Source organism: Xiphophorus maculatus, chromosome 14, assembly GCF_002775205.1.
Source record: "Xiphophorus maculatus strain JP 163 A chromosome 14, X_maculatus-5.0-male, whole genome shotgun sequence".
Classification (NCBI taxonomy): domain Eukaryota; kingdom Metazoa; phylum Chordata; class Actinopteri; order Cyprinodontiformes; family Poeciliidae; genus Xiphophorus; species Xiphophorus maculatus.
This window is the reverse complement of record NC_036456.1, coordinates 24,474,028-24,493,616: the sequence shown is the minus strand read 5'-3', so window position 1 is coordinate 24,493,616 and position 19,589 is coordinate 24,474,028. Positions and strand designations below refer to the sequence as shown.

The following is a 19,589-nucleotide window of genomic DNA, read 5'->3' as shown; positions in this document are numbered from 1 at the left end:
TCGTCATGGCGACTTTTCATCGTCAGTACGAAACGTAACAAAAACATTAAACCAAGAGAATATGATTATATTTGAACTGCTCACCTTTTCCTTCATTGATTATTTGGACGAAATTATGGTTTAAAAAAAACAAACAAAAAAAAAAACAACGGAATCAAAAGTAAAAGCTTCTGTCCAGCCTGTGCCTGATAAAAAGAGGGAAATTTAAAATGAATGCAAATAAAACCAGAGTGAAGGGCGGAGCTGCTTGACAACCTGATGAAACCTTGTATTTAGAATATTTTAGTGAGACATTCTTCGTTTTGTTTCCCTCTGAATGTTTGGGAAATCATTAAAATTTCTAAAATTATTGGATTCACATGACATCATGTAAAACAAAAGATCTTTTCCAAGATGATTAAAGGAAAATGAAGCACAAACAGAAACTGTTTCAAATCCCCAAACTGACTGGATTAAAATTGAAATCACGTTATTTTATACAGGCATCAGACAACATGGCTGTAAATATGGATTTATTAACAATATTGAAATATTATTTACAGCTCATGAAAATGATAAAGTATTTTCTAACAATATGAATGAATTTAATCATCAGGAAATAACAGAAAAAGACAAAATAATCCTGCAAATTTCCTTCAAGTTGTTGGATTTCACCTGAGAAAATTAATGCCACATTTTACAGGTTTAATATAAAAAACTGCCAGAAATGCAAAGCAGCAAATGAAATCACTTAATATGTGGAACAGAAGTGTTGAAAAATCATCTTTGAATAAGTTCAAAGTCATCATTAAATAGATCCACCTCTGAACATATTTAAACCTGATTGGTCCCAGCAAATTCACTAGAAGTTCAGAGAAATATCAGATGAATAATTTTCACTTTTTGCTCCTCAGGCCTCAGTAAACATGAGATAAATGTTATGAGAGGACAAACCTGAACAAGTGCAGTAAATGTAGTCGTGTGAAGCAACACATAAATGAAACTCTTCTGCTTCTCCATGGAGATTATTTTGTCTCAATCTGAACTATCAGACAAGCTAACTAATCCTTATTAAAAGAAATGACACTGCTGTGAGACAAGAGGGCAACCCCACCACTTTTAAAAAAACATTTTGTATTTATGTTTCAAACTGAGGCAGAGGAATGAACAACAATTCAACATGAAACTGATTTCCTGTCAGCGTTTATCATTAAGCCCAGTAATGTTTTGTTTACAGTGAAGTTTAGCAGAAACCGTCTGATTTGATAACAGTTAGTTTCTCAGAGACATGAACTGAACATGCAACTCCGTCCAAACTGTGAACACACTCTATAAAATGAGGTGGACACTTTAACTTACAATTATTTAGTTAATCCAACAATTTAAGCTAACACACTAATGTAAAACACAGCAGAGTGCTCTATTGTTTTATTGAGTGTCTGATCCAGAGAGATCTGAATATTAGGAATAGATCCAGACTGTGGTGAAGTCAGGGTGAACCAGAATGAAGACGACCAGAATGAGGGAACATTTTGTACCAACTGTTTATGTAGTTTATACAGTAAATTAAAGTATACCAGTTACTCATATAATGTAGATTTAATGGAGCTCAGCAGTGATGAGTCCATCAGTTTCTGTCACGTCTGTCATGTGATGAGTTTTTACTATCAAAAATAAACTTTATATAAATAAATATACAGTTTCTAAAAACAAACACATTTCGGTTTTTCTAGTTGTTCAGGAAAATAACGTCCAACCCAAGAGCTCCATCGGTTGCTCTCCAGGCCTCAGCTTGTTAAAGGTTAAAGGTCATAACAGAACAATGAGGTAAAGGCTGAACCAAAATGGATGATTAGGAGAGTCAACAGTAGATGAACTCTTCTCTTTAAACAGATCAGCAGCAGAACTTTGGTTTTTACAGATGCATCTGAATGAAGAACCAAACTTCTGGTCTTCAATTCACCAAAGCGACTGTAAAGCTCGGTGGAGGAGGAATAATGATCTGGGTTTATTGCTGATTTGACCAAATCCTCTCCAGGTCACAAAAATGATTTAGAATCCAACATGAGGTTAACGGCTACATGGCTGAAATAACTTTTGAACATCTCTGATTGTTTCCAAAACAGCGACGTAGGAGACATTTGGTCGGCTGAGTTAATGCAAAACATCCTACTGCTGAAAACAATGCGAGAAAAATCTGGAGGCAGATGTTTAGCGGACGCTTAGCTTCTGGATCTACAGTCGGTTCCTGAGGTTCGGTGGTTTAAGCAGCTTCTGGAAGGACAGAACAGTGAAGAGGATTTACGGCAGACACACTGAGAACTGGAACATGGGAGTCTTTCAGCTCCATCTAGAGAGCTTTCTGTCACAAAGACAAGATGGAGACTGACCACAGAGACATGAGCTGAGGATGAGGAGCAGCAGGATCCTGGAGATCATCTTCATCCTGAGAGAGGAAGAGGATGAGAGGCAGCAGAACATCAGCAACAATACAAGGAACAACTGGACTCATCACAACTCAGTCTGACCTTTGACCTCAGTTTCTTCAGATGGAAACTCCTAAACTGCAGGTTTGAATCTGAAGCAGTAAAATGTTCAGAGCAGAAATCAGCAACAAGACATTTTTAAATCGTAAAGGTGCTAATGACCCTTCAATAAAAAATTGCTTTTCAAAGTATCTAAATTATATGTTATAAAAATTTCTCTATTTTAAAATAAATTAATCAGTTTAATTTCTATTAACCACAAGTCAGACATCAAACTTATAGAAAGTTTCATTTATATTAAACTCAAATGAAGGGGAAAAGCACAAGGTTTGAGGCCTAATCACAAAAATCAATCTACTGCCTGATCAATAATTATGTTTTGCAAATTCTGCAGATTTTCATTGAGAGCAGGCAGAAAAATGACTAAATAACCTTTAAACACGAATTTATATTTAAAACACCATCAATTTCCACACAACTTAACTGATTAGGAGCCAACAGGAGAACAGAATGAGCCACAGGTCTGTTTATTTCTTTCATTCACAAACCTGTTGATATTTTTATATAAATGATGTTGAACTGGAATGAAAACTTGAACAAAATTATTTATTGCTTTAACTCAGTGAGTTAATCCGATGCTGATATCAGTGGGTTAAACATGTGGAAATATGTCAATAAAAAATGACCAGGATTATCGTTGCTCAGAAATATATTGTTTTAAAAACAAAGCTAGAAAGAAGCAGAGCAGACTTTTGAAGATGCTTATGTTCCTCATTCTCATTTACAACCAGTCACTGGTTTGATCATTTCAAGCAACCCAACTTTTAATTTCATTGAGGTTTTATTTTTCTGAAAGTGATAAAAGAGTTGAAGTTTCTTCATGTAAAAGCAGGGAGACGCAGGGAAGTCAGTCTCAGGTGAGACGCAGGAGAGGTTTAGTCGTTTCTCCACCAGCGAGTTGAAACAAGTTTTGTAGGAAGTTTCATTTAACCTTTCAGCTTTCAGCTGCAGACTGGCTGCACAGCAAACATTTTTCGCACTGAAACAACCCAACAAACCTGTACAGTCCTGCAGGATCGTACTGCAGATTCTGCACAGCCAATCACCACACAGAATCCTGAACACACAGGAATCTGTGTACTGCTTCCTCTGACTGTTACCTCAAACAATACATTTCAACAGTTACTTTTTCCTCACTTGCAGGAAGTCAAAACTGTAAAGAATATAATAATAACAGCTCAGTTCTGCTCTGGTTCAGCATTTTACTGAAAAATAATTTAATCATGGAAAAATAAACATTAAGATCAGTTCAGCATTTTATTTATTTTATTTTATTTGTTTGGTGGAAAATAATTTTGCATCATTTATTACTCATCGATTAATTCATGATTTACTGTGTGAAGATCTAGAAACATAAATATCAACTCAATCTGCTTATTACTAAACCAACAAACTTTATCATGAATCAATTCATCCATAATTTATTCAATATTGATTTAACAAACTCAAAAACTAGAATATTGAATAAAAATTCAATATTTCTTGCCAGTAATTTCAGAAAGTAAACTCTCATTTTGTAGAGATTTGATACACATAGTAAAATATTTAGAGCTTTTATTTTTGGAAATGTTTATAACTATGGCTTTCAGGCAAAGAAACCTCAAAATCCAGGATCTGAGGAAATGAGAATATGTAATTGGACCAAAAACAGATATTTTGAGCACAAATGTCAGCGTCTGTAAGGTTTGTACATTTCTATGCCTCCAGTAATTGGCTGAACTTCCTCCTGCTTGAATTACTGCATCAATGCATCGTGGCATGGAGGAGATCAGCCTGTGGCACTAAGAGGAATGGAAGCTCATTTACAATATGCTTTAATACAGAGTTCTGTGAACAACCAACTTCTTCAGCAGTGACCTTTTGTTGCTGACTCTCCTTGTGGCAAAATATCATGAATAAGATGTGGATTACATAAACCATGAATAATATGACTATAGATGCTGCCATGTTTTTTTTCTCTTGATTTCTGTCTGTAGAAATAGATCATATAGAAGTTTATTACATCCTTTTTTTCTTTTACACACATTTTCCTCACATGGAAATTGTCTTCAAAAGACAGATGAGCTGCTCACAGATCTGCTGTTGACTTTTATCCTCACTAAACGTCAGACTTTTACTGCTGCTTCCACCATGCAGTTACCAGGTGAGACACTCTGGTAAAACTGAAGGTTAAAAAAAAAAACTGAATTTTGAAACCTTCATGCTTTATGTCACTTTGACAAAAACATGAAGTGTTTGCAAAGGAAGCTTACTGAGTTAACAGGAAATAAATATCTCACCTGCTGATTCACCTGCAGCAGTTTGTTACAAAGCCAACAATCATTTCTGAACATTTATTTATCTTTTTCTCTGTTCAGTTCAACTTTCAAAACTCTAATGAAGTTCCTCATTCTGAATTTTCCAGTCAGAGCCACTGATCTGATCATTCAAAGGAAAACATGTTTTCATTTCACTGAGTATTTTATTAAATGATAAATGAGCTGAAGTTTCTTCTTCAGAAGCTTCTGTGCCTGAAATTATGGCAGGTTGAAAAATCATGAACACTGAGGTGTTAAAGTTGATGAATTGGTAAGAATGTTGGAGCAAATAAGATCAAATATGTTATAATTTAATCTCTATCATATTCCTCAGTTTTACAGAAGAAGCCTCACAGAGATACATCTGGTCACATGTAGAAAACAGTTTTAATAGAACAAACCTGAAAATCAGCTTTCAGAAACAAATGGAGGATCTATGCTTGCTTTTCTCAAACACTGAGAAACATTGACTCTATTTCTCCTGACAACACATTTTATCATCATTCAGTCAGTGCAGCACTGATTTCCTGTCTGATAACAGACAGTGTAAGAGATGATTGTCAGACAGGAAACACCTTTAACAGGATTATTTATTTCATCATTAGAACCCTGCTCATTTCTGTGGTTCATTAATCCTTAATTTAGTTTAATTGCTTCAGATTCAGTTCTGCAAACCTTTTGTTTCTGACAGAAAAGAACAGCTTCCTCATTCGTGAACCATTTCTGAAACTCAAACAGTTCATCAGTGGTTCCTCTAACCTCGGTTCTGATTCTCTGCTCAAAACTTTCCCAGTTGCTGCACCACTAAGCTTTTCTTTAATTCAGTCTCTCTTCTGACTGAACAGTTTGACCTTTATAGATGCATTTTGTTCTGCAGGTATTTGTTTAGAACCGTCTTGATGTTGGAGGATTCTGGTTTCCTCTGCACACGCAGCCTGACCTTTGACCTGCATGAGGCTGGAGTTGCTGCTGATCTGCAGCTGGTCGTCTGAATATCTGGTGAGGACGGGTTCTTGGTTCTGATCCAGAATCTCAGGATCATGTTACCTGATCTGAACTCAACCTGAAGTGAAGATCACAGAGTGAAGCATCAGGATGAAGCTGCTGATCAACTGATCAGATCAATATTCAATAATCACGTCTTAAAGCTGTTAGAAATAAACACATTTCATTAAAGAAACATTTCTAAATCTGTGTTTTCACATCAGAACTGAATATAGACAGAAAGGAGGAGAAATACTAACTTTCACTGCTGAGCAGCTTTTAGTCAGAGCTTAGAGCGCCACCATGTGGACAAAACCACACATTGCAGCTGATCTCTGCTGAGGTAACGTCATTTTACTTCCTGGTTGGATCTTTATAGATTTGACTGATTTTAGTGATTATTATTATTATTATTATTATTATTATTATTATTATTATTATTATTATTATTATTATAATAATAATAATAATAATTATTATTATTATTATTATTATTATTATTATTATTATTCAGAGTTTTATAGATTAAAACTCTGTTACTCAGAACATCTGGGTCCAGATGTTCTGGTTCCTGATCAAAGCTCCAGTTTAACCAGCTGCTCTGAACCAGTTGATCTGGAGCTAAATGTTGATCATCTGACGGTTTAATGAGACGCTGCAGAAAAATAAATATGATAAAATAATGAAATTTATTCTATTAACATGGAATTAGAGTCCTGACAGCATCTTTCTATAAAACTGATTTATTTACATTTTAACAGCAGAAACAGAAAACAAAGCAGATAAACTGATCACAGTAACAAAACCTCTCAGCTGTTCAGCTTTAATAACTGGATGGTTCTGATCCACAGAACCTTTTGGAGCTGAAAGCTGAGAAAACGACTCACTGGCAGCTTTTCATTGAGATTCATGTTGATTCATTTGAAATGACTGAATTTTAATACTTTCTGAATCAAAGCTCTGAGAAAAATGACTTCAATAAATTTGCTTCAACAAAACTTTTTAAAGTTGATTCAAAACAACAGATGGAAAGACTCTGTTCATTTTTTTACTACGATTCATTCATTCACTAAATTAAAATATTTTACATATAAAAACATTTATAAAAATCAGTTGTTTATAAAAATAACATTTATTATAAACGTTTCACCAGCTGGTTTTTACTTCAATTATAAACTTGTGTAAAAACATCCATTAATCTGGACTGAACTGGACAAAGTCATCAGAACTGAACCAAACGACTCCTGGAACAAAATCCTCTGGACCGATGAGACCAAAGTCCAGAAGTTTGATCTCAATAAACAGAGAAAACATGGAGGCGCCATCGTAATAGAAAATGTTATAAGGTTCTCCTCACCTCTCTTCTGCTTTAGGTTGTCTGCATGATCTTATCATGATTTTGGTCAAGCTGCTCTCAGATGGGCCTCTGCTGTACCAAAGAACAGCAGGAGCTCCTTGATCCTGGAGACGATCTAAAAGTTTCTTCCCAACGTAGAATTTATCCTTTAGCATCAGAGAATCATCTCCTTTCCTTAACAACAGACAAATGGCCAGACTATCTGTGTTGGTCTCCACAGAATCTCTGGTACATCACAATCAGGGATTCACACCTATAGTCCAATCAAGTCTCTCTTCTCTGACCAGAACCTATAAAAGGAAACCAGATCCACTGTTGGTCAGAGCAGACTTGACAGATTCCTACGACTCTGTATTTCTGTTCTCACCTTGCAAGGTTTTAATAAATTCCTTATTTCTTCTCATCCAGACTCTTGCTAAAGTAATTTCTTCCATGACAGCCATGTTGGAGCAGCTCAGCTACGTCGGCTCTGATTGGTTCTGGTTCTGGTTTCCCTCTGGTTCTGGTTGCTCTGCCACTAGAAGGATTTTTGCTCTTACACTTTTTACTTTCAGACAGTTGTAGTGATACGTAACCATGACAACAATGTATTGTTTTACAACTTACTCTCTCTCTACAGAGGAGAAGCAGAAGCTGATGAGGTGGATTAGCAGAGCCTGATGATGTCATCCAGTGTTTCAGTGAATTATTTTCTCTGCTGTCTGATATTTGACCTGTTTGCTTGTCATGCAGCCATGATTTGGTCAAACAGCAACAGTCTTCAGTCAGAGGCTTCTTCATATTCAGTCCAACACAGACTGCTACTGGAGCTCCTTCCTGCCCACAGGATCATCATCCATATCAACCCTTTGAACGGAGAGTCAGGAAAAGTTTGACCATCAGAGCTGCTGCTGCTGCTGCTGTCAGTAACAGAGAAACATGGAGGCCGATCCTTCCTCGACCTTCTGGTTCTGGATCCAAGGTCGTTTTCTGGGTTGGAGAGACATCAGCAGCAGCTGCTGCTGTTGTCAGTCCGAGAGAATCATGGGGGCCGTTCCTTCCTCGACCTTCTGGTTCTGGATCCAAGGTCGTTCTCCGGACTGCACAAACATCAGCAGCTGCTGGAAAGATAGAAGAGAGTTTTGAATATTACAGAAACCTTTAGAAGAATAAAGTTTAATGGGAAACAATTAAACATGAAACCATATAAACAACACAGAAACATTTTATTCTGTTTTAACCTTTATAAACCGGGTCGGTTCTGATCACAAAGAAACATGAAAACTTTTCATTTTTCTCCGACTCTCTGGATGAAACCAGTTAGGACTTTTACCTCAGTCTGAGTTTCCTCAAACTAAATCAGAGGAAAAAATAATCTAAATAAATAAAAACCAAGAGAAACAGGAAGAAATAATTTCACAGAAAAACACAAAAGTTTTTTTTTTTATATATCAGAAAAACTTTGCTGCATTTTTTCAGTTCAATTTCACTTTTTCAGCATTTAGACTTTATAAAGTTCATATGTTGCAACATGAACTCACCAGTAACGTTGAGTCGACATGCAGCATTGTTGGATCCATCTTCAGTTTTCACTTCACACCGATACAGACCAGAGTCTTCAGTCCTCAGTCTGGACACATGGAGTCTGATTCGTCCTTCTCTGAGGACGTCTTTGTCAATCTGGACTCGTCCTGAAAAATGTTCATGCTGAGACTTTGAAATCTCAACACCTTTATGGACCTGATAGTGGAATAATCTTCTGCGAGGATCCAACAAGCTGCAGTCAATGAACAGTTCCCTCCAGGATCCCTGAGTCTTGGTGGGGAAGGTCCACTCCAGAGTGATGCTGTGGTTCTCCTCTGCCTGATAGCTGCTCTGTGTCACATTCACTACAAATGTTGCTGCTGAGGAGACAGAGAGGGAAAGAGAGGAGCAGACACACTGAGAACTGGAACATGGGAGTCTTTCAGCTCCATCTAGAGAGCTTTCTGTCACAAAGACAAGATGGAGACTGACCACAGAGACATGAGCTGAGGATGAGGAGCAGCAGGATCCTGGAGATCATCTTCATCCTGAGAGAGGAAGAGGAGGAGAGGCAGCAGAACATCAGGAACATCATCACTAACAATACAAGGAACATCTGGATTCCTGCTACAGAATTAACTTTATTTAGAAACAGATCAATACTGCCACCTTGTGGTAATAAAACTATACAGCCGTCAGACAACAGAACATGTTTTTATTCTCTGCTCCTTCTGAAACTTTTATTCTGAAATATTTTATTTAGATTGTTTATATCTAAATAAAATATTTAGATTATATTCTCTGAGCCTTCTTGTAATTTTGATGATTATTATTTACAGACAATTAGAAAACTGTATAAGACCAATAAAAACATAAATATCCTAAACAGAGATATCAGGTTTCTGAAAAGACTTTTAATTTCTATCCAGTCAGTTTCACTTTGGACTTTAATCAACTTGGTTTCTGGTTCTCTTCATTCTTCCTCCAAACTCTGGAACCTTCATTTCTGAATGAAATACAAACTTTACTTTCATCTGAAAACAGGACTTTGACCCACTGAGCAACGGTCCAGTTCTTCTCTTCAGGTAAGATGTTTGTATCTAGGATTGTCTCTGGTGAATCCTGTGTGAAGGAGTGAACTGAGTCTGCTCTGAATCCAGCATCAGTTCACTCCTTCATCCTTGTGAAACGCATCGAAATGTGAGAGAGGTTTTTAGACAATCCTCTCCAGGCTGCAGTTTTCCCTGCTGAACATTTTCCACATGTCGTGGTGTGGAGAACAGGATGGAGACACATCCTGTCTGAGTTTGAAACCTGAGACATGTTGGACAAAAGTGTCAAACCAGAGACACTAAACTTTCAGCTGCAAGAAATAATAACAAGTTACAGAAGATTAAAAGTTATTATTACAGATAGATGAACTGGAAAACATGGTTTCAGGACTTAACTGTCGTGTTTTACATTTATTCACAAGAAACGTGTATTTAACTAAAAGGTTTTATCCAACTAACTCTAAATTATAGACAAACAGATCCACATAGAATAAACTTACTCTGTTAGTTTTCTTCTTTATCAGCCTCCATATTTTGTTGCTTTGTCAACTTTTGTGTCCAGGTCTCTGCATAACGTTGCTACTGATCTCTAAAGCTACAGACCAGATCTAAACTAACAGACAGACAAATAATTTCAGTTATGCTTTTTAGAGGCGGTCGAGGGATCAAACTCCTACTCACTTTAAGAACTCCTCCTCCTAATGCCGGACATTCTTTACATTCATCTCCCTGTTGCAGGGCATAACACCGGACTCGTCCTGAATCAGGGAGTTTCCCCTCCTGCTCCGTTAGACTCTGAGGAATGAGTTGCAGTACAAGAACAAAGCAAAGCAAAGCAAAGCGGAAACTGTGGAGCTGAATGATGTCAGTCGTGAAAGCTGCCAACAAACTTTGGTTTGATTCCTCAACCATCTGTTATTGGAAGCGCATAGCAGAAATAATTAGTCGATCTGTTAATTCAGGCCTGTAGATCAGCAGCAAAGCTGTGCAGAGACCTGGACACAAGGTCAGTGATGACGCTGATGAAGAAGAAAAACTAACCGAGTAAGTTTATTATATTTAATGTGGATCCGTTTAGAGTTAGTTGGATAAAACCTTTTACTAAACTACACGTTTCTTGTGAGTGTAAAACACAATCAGTAAATAATAACATTGTGTTTCCCAGTTCATATATTGTAAAATAACTTTTAATCTCCTGTAACTTGTTTTTCTTTCTGAACTCTCTGAATGTTTTGTGTCTCCTATCAGTATTAAACGTGTTTGTCCAACATGTTTCAGCTCTTAAACTCAGGGTTTCCCACCAACGCTGACAACACAATCAGTCCCGTTTACGTTCATAGATTCGTTTCTGTTCTTTCTTTCAACAGAATAAAGACGAATAAAAAAGTCTGAAGTGCTTCACAGATCAATATGTCTGCAGTGACGAAATGTGTTTGATATTTCACACTCAGAAAATGTTTCATTTGTTTACAGTTTATAATGAAACTGTCTCTGAAATGATAAGATTTCAACACTGGAGAATCACGAAGGTTCAGAGGCAGAAAAAGTTTCTACGGTTTGCTCCGAGCAGAGCTTCACTGCGGCGGCGTGGGAGGAGTTAAACACGTGACTCCGCCCACAGCTCAAATCACACCAGCAGTTTTACTAAATATAAACTGGAAGGTCAAGTTCCTGAAATAATTCATTTTAAACAGTAATAATTCACTGAATGGTGATGAATGTATGTTGAGACATTAAATGAAGGTTTTCTCATCAGCAACTGTGTTTATATATTATTTTTATTCCACTGTAGAAATAAACAAGAGCACAAAAAGTTATAATTTTGTTAAAAAGTTCAACACTTAATTCAGAAAGTAAAACTAGCATATATTATATAGACTCACATATTCTAAACCTTTTTTTTTCTTGTAACTTTGATTATGGCTTATAGATAATAAACTCAACCTCCAGAGTCTCTGAAAAATTACAAATATTCTAGAATATACTGTAAAATATTGATTCAAAGTTTTCTGGACTCATTGATCTGTTCTGATGTTTGGTCTTAAAGCTGTTTAATTGATGCTCTTTGTTACTGAGCATAAAGTTTTTTATCTGCTCCAGTTGGTCTGTTCATAATGTTCTCATGTTATTAATAAATCCATATTTATGCAGACTTTCTGTCAGGATGGTTGTTCACTGTTGAGATGTTTGTTTCCAGAACTGAGATCAGCTCTATTTGAGCTTTTTACTAAACGTTGCTTCTCCCTCTAGTGCTGAAAAGTCGCCACTACAACAATCTAATAAATTGTCTCCAAATAATCGAAGCAAATAGAAAAAAAAACTCTTGAAACGATTGAAAATGTGAAATCTGAATTCTCTGTTTCATTGTGGCTTCAAAGAACAAAACAAATCAATCAATCAACCAATCAATCAATCATCTACACCCACTCAGAGGATGAATCAGACTCCATGTGTTCAGACTGAAGACGGTTTCGTCTCTGGAAGATGCCGACTCAGCGTCTGATGATTTCAGCCGAAGGTAAAATATTGACAGGATTTTCTGTGAAATGATTCCTGCTGCAGTTTGAACCATAAGAACTGATGTTGTTGTTTAACTGCAACATGAACAGCAGCTGGACTGAGAAAATGATTCAGGTGGGATTTTAATCCTCATGTTTCTGCCAACATTAAGAACCAAAACATGAAGAGGAGAAATTAAAAGTCCAGATCAGGATGAGCAAAAACAGCCTGGAAAACATTTGAGTTTCTAAAAACAGTGTTTGAATAATAATGAGTAAATATGCACTGAGATATTTGCTAATATTTTTGTGATTCTGGACATTTTAAAGAAGAAGCAGACTGAAATTACTGCCAGCTGCAGCTGGACGGGTCAGCAGCAACAGAACCAGGATTTATGGAAACACTAAATATTTCCCTCATTGGAGCTGTAAGTCATCCTCTATTGATCCTCATCATTTTCTTTAGGATTTTACATCAGAATAAAGCAAAACGCTGCAGGAATAGAAACTTTAAATATAAATGATTAAAAATGACAAATATTTTACTGAACCTACCAGAGATGCTGAGTCGACACCTTGCAGAGTGGAAGCCATCTTGGATCTGATGGAGGACTGGTTCTCTGTGGTCATTTCTTTATTCAATCATTTAACAAGAACATTATCGTACAGAAACGTGAAGAAACATTCAAACATCTGGGAAACTTCCTGACTCACCTCGTTTAGTTTAGAAAAGTTATCAGGAAAACTTCACATGAAGTCAAATAATTTTACAGTAAATTCATAAATATTCATGAATAAACATTGTAGGAAGAGCAGATGATAATGACAATGAGCATCAAAACATTAAAACATAACAGTACAGGACTTTGAATCTTTTAAAAAGATTTGGAAACAAGAATTTAATTATCTTTAAATACAGTAATGAATAAAAATCAGTTTTTCCTTCATTAAATGTTGTTATTGTAAAGTTGAGCCCAAATTTATTCTTTAGGTTTAAAGTTCATCATTTCATTGACTATTAACTCTAACTTAATTAGAAATAATTATCTTGGAAACATTTATACATATATAATATTATTTCTAAAGTTACGTCAAAGTGAACTACAAAACTACAGCAACAGGGAAAAATAAAACCAGTGGGGAAGTTTTAGCTTTAAACAACAACAACATGTTTACAGACTTAGTAATAAATGAGCAGAAAAGATTCAACAGCAGCTGTAAAGCACAGTGGTGGAGGAGTAATGATGTGGGATTGTTTTGCTGTCAGGACTGGAGATCATGATCTCTCCTGTTTACCAAAGTAGAATCCAAAATGAGTTCAGGATCCATCAGCTGCTTCCTGAAGCTTCAGAGTTAAACAACTGAATTAAAGTTCATCATCAGCCGATTCACTAAAGAGTTCTGGATCCATGTTTGATCAGTAAAACTATGATTGCTGCTGCTGTCGGTCCCAGTAAAACATAAAGGCCGACCCGTCCTCGACTGTCTGACACTGAATCTTCTTTATGATGATGGAAAATTCCAGAAGAAGCTGGAAAGAACCAAAAGATAAAAACTGATTTTGTGCCTCATTAGAGACGTTTGGTCAGAGAAACTGATGTTTGCTTTATATTGACTTTGGCTTTAAATTTTAGGGAAACCAACAGACAGACAAGATGCCGTGAAAACACAATAAACATAAAAACATGTTAAAAGAAATGAAAAGAGAAAATACTTCTGAGCTAAACGACACAAGAGCAACAAATTCTTGGCTGATTAACAGAAAAACTTTAAAGTTTTTTTGAAGCTTAAAATCACCAGTAACGTTGAGTCGACATCTTCCAGAGTTGAATCCATAATCTGTCATCACGTCACACAGATACAGACCAGAGTCTTCAGTCCTCAGTCTGGACACATTTAATCTGATTCGTCCTTCTCTGAGGACGTCTCTGTCACTCTGGACTCGTCCTGAAAACTGTTCATCCTGAGACTTTGAAATCTCAACACCTTCATGGACCTGATAGAGAACTAAAACTCCATGATCAGTGTTTGCTTCACAGTAGATGAACAGATTCTTCCAGGATCCCTGAGTCTTGGTGGTGAAGGTCCACTCCAGAGTGATGCTGTGGTTCTCCTCTGCCTGATAGCTGCTCTGTGTCACATTCACTACAAATGTTGCTGCTGAGGAGACAGAGAGGGAAAGAGAGGAGCAGACACACTGAGAACTGGAACATGGGAGTCTTTCAGCTCCATCTAGAGAGCTTTCTGTCACAAAGACAAGATGGAGACTGACCACAGAGACATGAGCTGAGGATGAGGAGCAGCAGGATCCTGGAGATCATCTTCATCCTGAGAGAGGAAGAGGAGGAGAGGCAGCAGAACATCAGGAACATCATCACTAACAATACAAGGAACATCTGGATTCATAACAACTCAATCTGACTTCATTCAGAAAAAAAAATCTCAGGATCTTCAATTAGAGACTCAGAAAAATAAAACAAATTTTCTGCTTTCTAGTTTTACAGACTTTAAGAGATTTTATCAATAACAGTAAATAGTAAATAAACATCTTTTTGTCCACTGCATGTTCATAGTACCACAGAGTACTATTATAGATCAATAAAAATAAACATATAGAAATAGAGGAATACATTGCTACTATAAAACTCAGAAACATCTTGATTAACTTCCCATATTTACTACAAACAAAACATAAACATTTTCTGTCATAAATTAGTTGCTTTTGTTCCTTAACCTGCAATGACTTTAATATTCTGTCAAATTACACAAAGTATTAAAGTCAAAAAAGAAAAACTAGAAACAAATATGATAAACTTACTAATAAAATCCATCACAACATAAAATCCAACCGTGTTCCTGATCCAGATCTGCAGATCACAAGAGTTCACACTGATCATGTCTCTAAGGTTTGTCTTTGCTTTTCATTATAAGTGTTGATGCAACAATAGAAAGTCAACAAAGTGACTTTCTGTTAGCTTGTTTCTGTCGTTTCTTGTTTTGATCCAAGGTTATGCTGTTGGTAGATTTATTGTTTCTTATGTACTTTGACTAGACCCTCGTCCTTGTCAGTCAGCCTCCTGCTGGGATTAACAAGCTGCTGTGGTTGATCTGATAGTTTGGTGAAGGAGTGAAACAGTTTTCAAAACAAAATTAATGTTTAAACCAGAGAAGTTTCTCTCAGTCAAGCAGGAACAAACCCAGAACATTTGTTCTTATAGTGACTCGAATAAAAACTTTTAACTCTGAGTTGTAAAATGACAGTGAAATGTTGTTGTCAGATGTTTTTAATTCCCCACCTTCAGTTTTTTCAGGAACCGACAAACCTTTTGATTGATGTTTGTCAGCCACAGCCAGGATCCAAGAGCTCGATAAAACGTGAACCAAAGCAGAAGAACAGGTGTGACTGACTGAAGCTGTTTCTCTGGATTCATCTCTCTCAGGAAATGACCTGAAATGACACCAGAACATTTCTGAACTTTAAACCTGATTCAGTTTAACTTTTGTTTTAAAAAATGCTTCAGTCAACATAAAAATGATCTTCTCTCAGAGACATTAAACCTAAAAAACTGAATGCCTGTGTAAACAAAGAACATTTTCATAGAGCGCTTAAAGAAAACTAAAAGCTTATATTCTTTGTAAGCTCAGCTTTTATTTACACATTTCCATCCTAATTTTCTTTTTACAACATACAGAAGTAATTTCTGTTAAGATGTAAAAACTTCTTTCAGTATTTGTGTCAAACAATCTTGTTTGTTAAAAATTCAATTCATAAAAATATAAAAAGAAGCATCTGAAAATAACCAGGTTTGTTTTCTACTAAACAGAAATAGCAGCAACTTTATTAACTTTAAATCTATTTTAAAGTAAAAAATAAAGTGATATTGAATCAGTCACTGCTTGTAAACAATAAGAGTGTATGACAATTTAAAATTAAAAATATAAAGACACAGACTGTAAAACTGATATATTAGTTTCAGATACTTACTTTGTAGTGGAGTATTGAGTCGATTCTCCTCACTGTGATTATTAATATTTTCAGCAGGAGAGACGATCAGACAGTGACTGAGGCTTCGTTGTGAGTGAGGAAAGTCCAGTAGATGAAGTTATTATCTGCAATGTTTTTGCTCTAATCTGAACACAAACATTGTTGCATCAGATTCACTCATGACTGGAAACAGGAAGGAGGTGTTTATTTTAGCAACATGAAGGTTTAACTTTCAGGTTACAAACTGGTTTTTCTGCTCAAGTTAAATTAAACAAAGACTTGAACCTTTCAACTAAAAATTATTAAAACATAAAATTAACATTTTTTAACACTAGATGTTTGTTGTAAACATGTAGCTCTAGTATAAATTACTGCATCAATGCATCGTGACATGGACGAGATCAGCCTGTGTGGAATGGAAACACGTTACTATATGATGGATGCAAAACTCTGACCTTGTAATGACCTTTAGTTACTAACATCCTCATGACAAAACAATCATAAATAAGATGTGGATTATAACCTATGAGAATAACATGACTGAATATGTGCTGCGGTGCTTTTGTCTTGGTTTTACATCAGTCTGCAGAAATACTGTAGAGGTTTATTACATCCTCTTTTCTTTTCTTTTATGACATTCAGAATTTTCTCTAATTCTAAACTGTATTCAAATTACAGATCTGCTGCTGATTTTTTATTCTGTGATTTTTAACCAGTCCCTGCAGCATCAGGTCCTTGCACATTTCACAGTTCTGTAGATTCTTATGATATTGTAAAGATAAAATAAAGCTGCTGTAAACATCCTCCTGTTATGCATAACCTGGACCTGAAGTCAGAAACAAACATTCTGTCAGAATATTTCTGACAAAACAGAAAGAAACATTTTTTCTGCCTCTGTTAGAGGATTTGTCCCTCATCACAGAGCTGCCTTGTTTTCTGAAAACAGAAAAAAGTTTGACATGGACTGACATGGTCAACCAGAACAGAGCTGAGCTGTTACCATTATATTCTTCACAGGTAGTTTGATTTCCTGTAAGCTGAGTAACTCAAGGTAACAAGAAGTTTCTAAACAAACACCTGCAGAACAAAATGCTTCTACTAAAGTCAAACTGTTTAGTCTGAAGAGAGACTGAATTAAAGAATGATTTCCTTCTGTAACAAGAGAGAAACCACTGATGAGATGTTTGACTTTGTCTCACCATGAATGAGGAAAATCTGATGAACATGAAAATATTTTTGGAGATGAGTTGTTAATAAAGACAGAACTGCAGATGTTACCGTTTCTTTGCATGTTATTATCTGTAATATTGAGACAATAATTATAGATGATGTTGTTTCAAGTCACTGAAACGACGACTCAGCTGCCATGATGTTCAGTTTCAGTTCAAAGCAGCAGAACAGATAAAAATGCAGAATTAACTTGAGACGATGAATGTTTCTAAATCAAAGAATCTCATCTTTAAATCTTTAAACTGAGTTTTCAACATGATGACGACCTGCTGGCTTGATGCACAACTGGCTTCATAAAAATGAACAAAAACAAACAAATTATCATTTCTGGCTCTTAAAACAAACAAATATTCATTAGGATCCAATTTTGACCTGAATGGTTTCATTATTCTATATAATCTGTGTTAGTGGTTCAATCCAATGACTTTAATTCTCCAGATTCTCTCATTAAACTTTATTGATCACTGATGTGAGAGACAGTCTGAGCATCAAACCAGCAGCTTTGCTCTCATATTGAATGAAACATTTTCTCTTTCTGTAATTTACTCTCATGTTTCAGTTCATATACTAGAAGAAAACTTTCAGGGTAAAAAAAGGACGTTTCCAAAGTCATCATTATATCCATTATTTCATTATATCCTGTCTAGGGTGACACCTAGTGGAGACAGGCAGCAGCAGCCTCAAAACCCCACTAGGGACCAGCAAGTTCATATAAATATTAATTATTCATGCAGCCATAATATCTGCCATCTGATCAGCCTGATCACCTTAAACATTCACTCATTAATGCACTTTTTCTACAAAATGTCCACAGATGAACCAGACATTGTGTTTCTTCACTTCAAGCTGCTTCAGTCAGTTGGTTAAACCAGCAGTTGGTTTAACAAGTTGGTTAAAATGATTATTTTCCTGCTGCTTGTTTCATCTTATTGTAAGTAAATCTGTTTACACGAAATAAATCAATAAAGTTGAGAAGACGAGGATGCAGAATAATAATATTCACTAAAATCAGTCAAATCTATAAAGATCCAACCAGGAAGTAAAATGTTACCTCAGCAGAGATCAGCTGCAATGTGTGGTTTTGTCCACATGGTGGCGCTCTAAGCTCTGACTAAAAGCTGCTCAGCAGTGAAAGTTAGTATTTCTCCTCCTTTCTGTCTTTATTCAGTTCTGATGTGAAAACACAGATTTAGAAATGTTTCCTTTAATGAAATGTGTTTATTTCTAACAGCTTTAAGACGTGATTATTAAATATTGATCTGATCAGATGATCAGCAGCTTCATCCTGATGCTTCACTCTGTGATCTTCACTTCAGTTTACATGAAACAGAATCAGGAAACAACATGAAATAATTTAGTAACATTTGTTGATTTAATTTATTTTTATGCATTAATTGAACATCTTTCATCAGATTCTCTGTTTCTACTTCCTGTTTATTTATTTAACTATAAAGATAAAAATTTAACTGAGAAAAGTTTGAAAAACACTGAAAACAAAGAAACAAGAAAAGTTGAATATTTTATTAGCTCAGCAACAAAATATCAACATACATAAATTAAATTATTGAAGTTTAAATGTTTTTGTGATCAGTAATTCAACAATCCAATTAGGACTGAAGACACAAACTAGACCTGAGTTTTAACAGAAATAATTTCTAAATATACCTGAATAAAACAAAGTTTATACTGTTTGGAAGGAATAATGTACAATTTAATGTAGAACTCATAATTAAAAATAAACATTTTGAAAGAGTGAATGAAATAAAATCTGCTGGAAACCTCATATAAACTGTCAGATCAAATCTGATCATATTTACTGCAGTTCTTGGAAGAATAAATTTATATTTTAGATCTGAAATTCCTGCATATTCTATATTCATCAATGTCTTTACTTTAACTATTCTACTTTGTTTAGGTCTGAGAAAAAGCTATAAAAATACTCTGCAGTTGATAATCATACTTTAGAAAAAAACAATAAGGATATTTAATACAGTAAGATTAAAAACACACTTTATACAAAATCATGTACATTAAATTTCCATTGAAAATAAACCCAAAAGATAACATTCACACATAATTACTATGCAAAAATATTCAATAATAATTAGCAGAAAGAGAAGGAGGGCACAATGCAGATATGAACAAAAATAAGAATAAC

At 35.5% G+C, this 19,589-nt stretch overlaps 2 protein-coding genes across 13 annotated transcripts in view; one reads left to right on the top strand and one right to left on the bottom strand.

The window, feature by feature from the left end:
• LOC111611189 overlaps window positions 1–19,589 on the top strand; it is a 99,369-nt gene that overhangs the window by 38,829 nt on the left and 40,951 nt on the right. The window lies entirely within an intron of this gene.
• LOC111611204 (programmed cell death 1 ligand 1-like) lies at window positions 6,517–11,558 on the bottom strand. 10 transcript variants are annotated; one of them, XM_023347050.1, is made up of 5 exons: window positions 10,400–11,557; window positions 10,219–10,331; window positions 9,159–9,214; window positions 8,684–9,046; window positions 6,517–8,263 (listed from the first exon to the last, which is right to left on the bottom strand). In XM_023347050.1, the coding sequence occupies exons 3-5, from the start codon at window positions 9,211–9,213 to the stop codon at window positions 8,004–8,006; spliced, it is 678 nt and encodes a 225-aa protein (XP_023202818.1). In that variant the 5' UTR covers window position 9,214; window positions 10,219–10,331; window positions 10,400–11,557; the 3' UTR covers window positions 6,517–8,003. The 10 variants fall into 10 exon arrangements, 8 of the variants coding, with proteins under 8 accessions (XP_023202818.1, XP_023202819.1, XP_023202820.1 ...); XM_023347051.1 differs by having other exon boundaries at window positions 10,219–10,326; XR_002753931.1 differs by lacking the exons at window positions 10,219–10,331; window positions 10,400–11,557 and having other exon boundaries at window positions 6,517–7,453; window positions 7,531–8,263; window positions 9,159–9,402.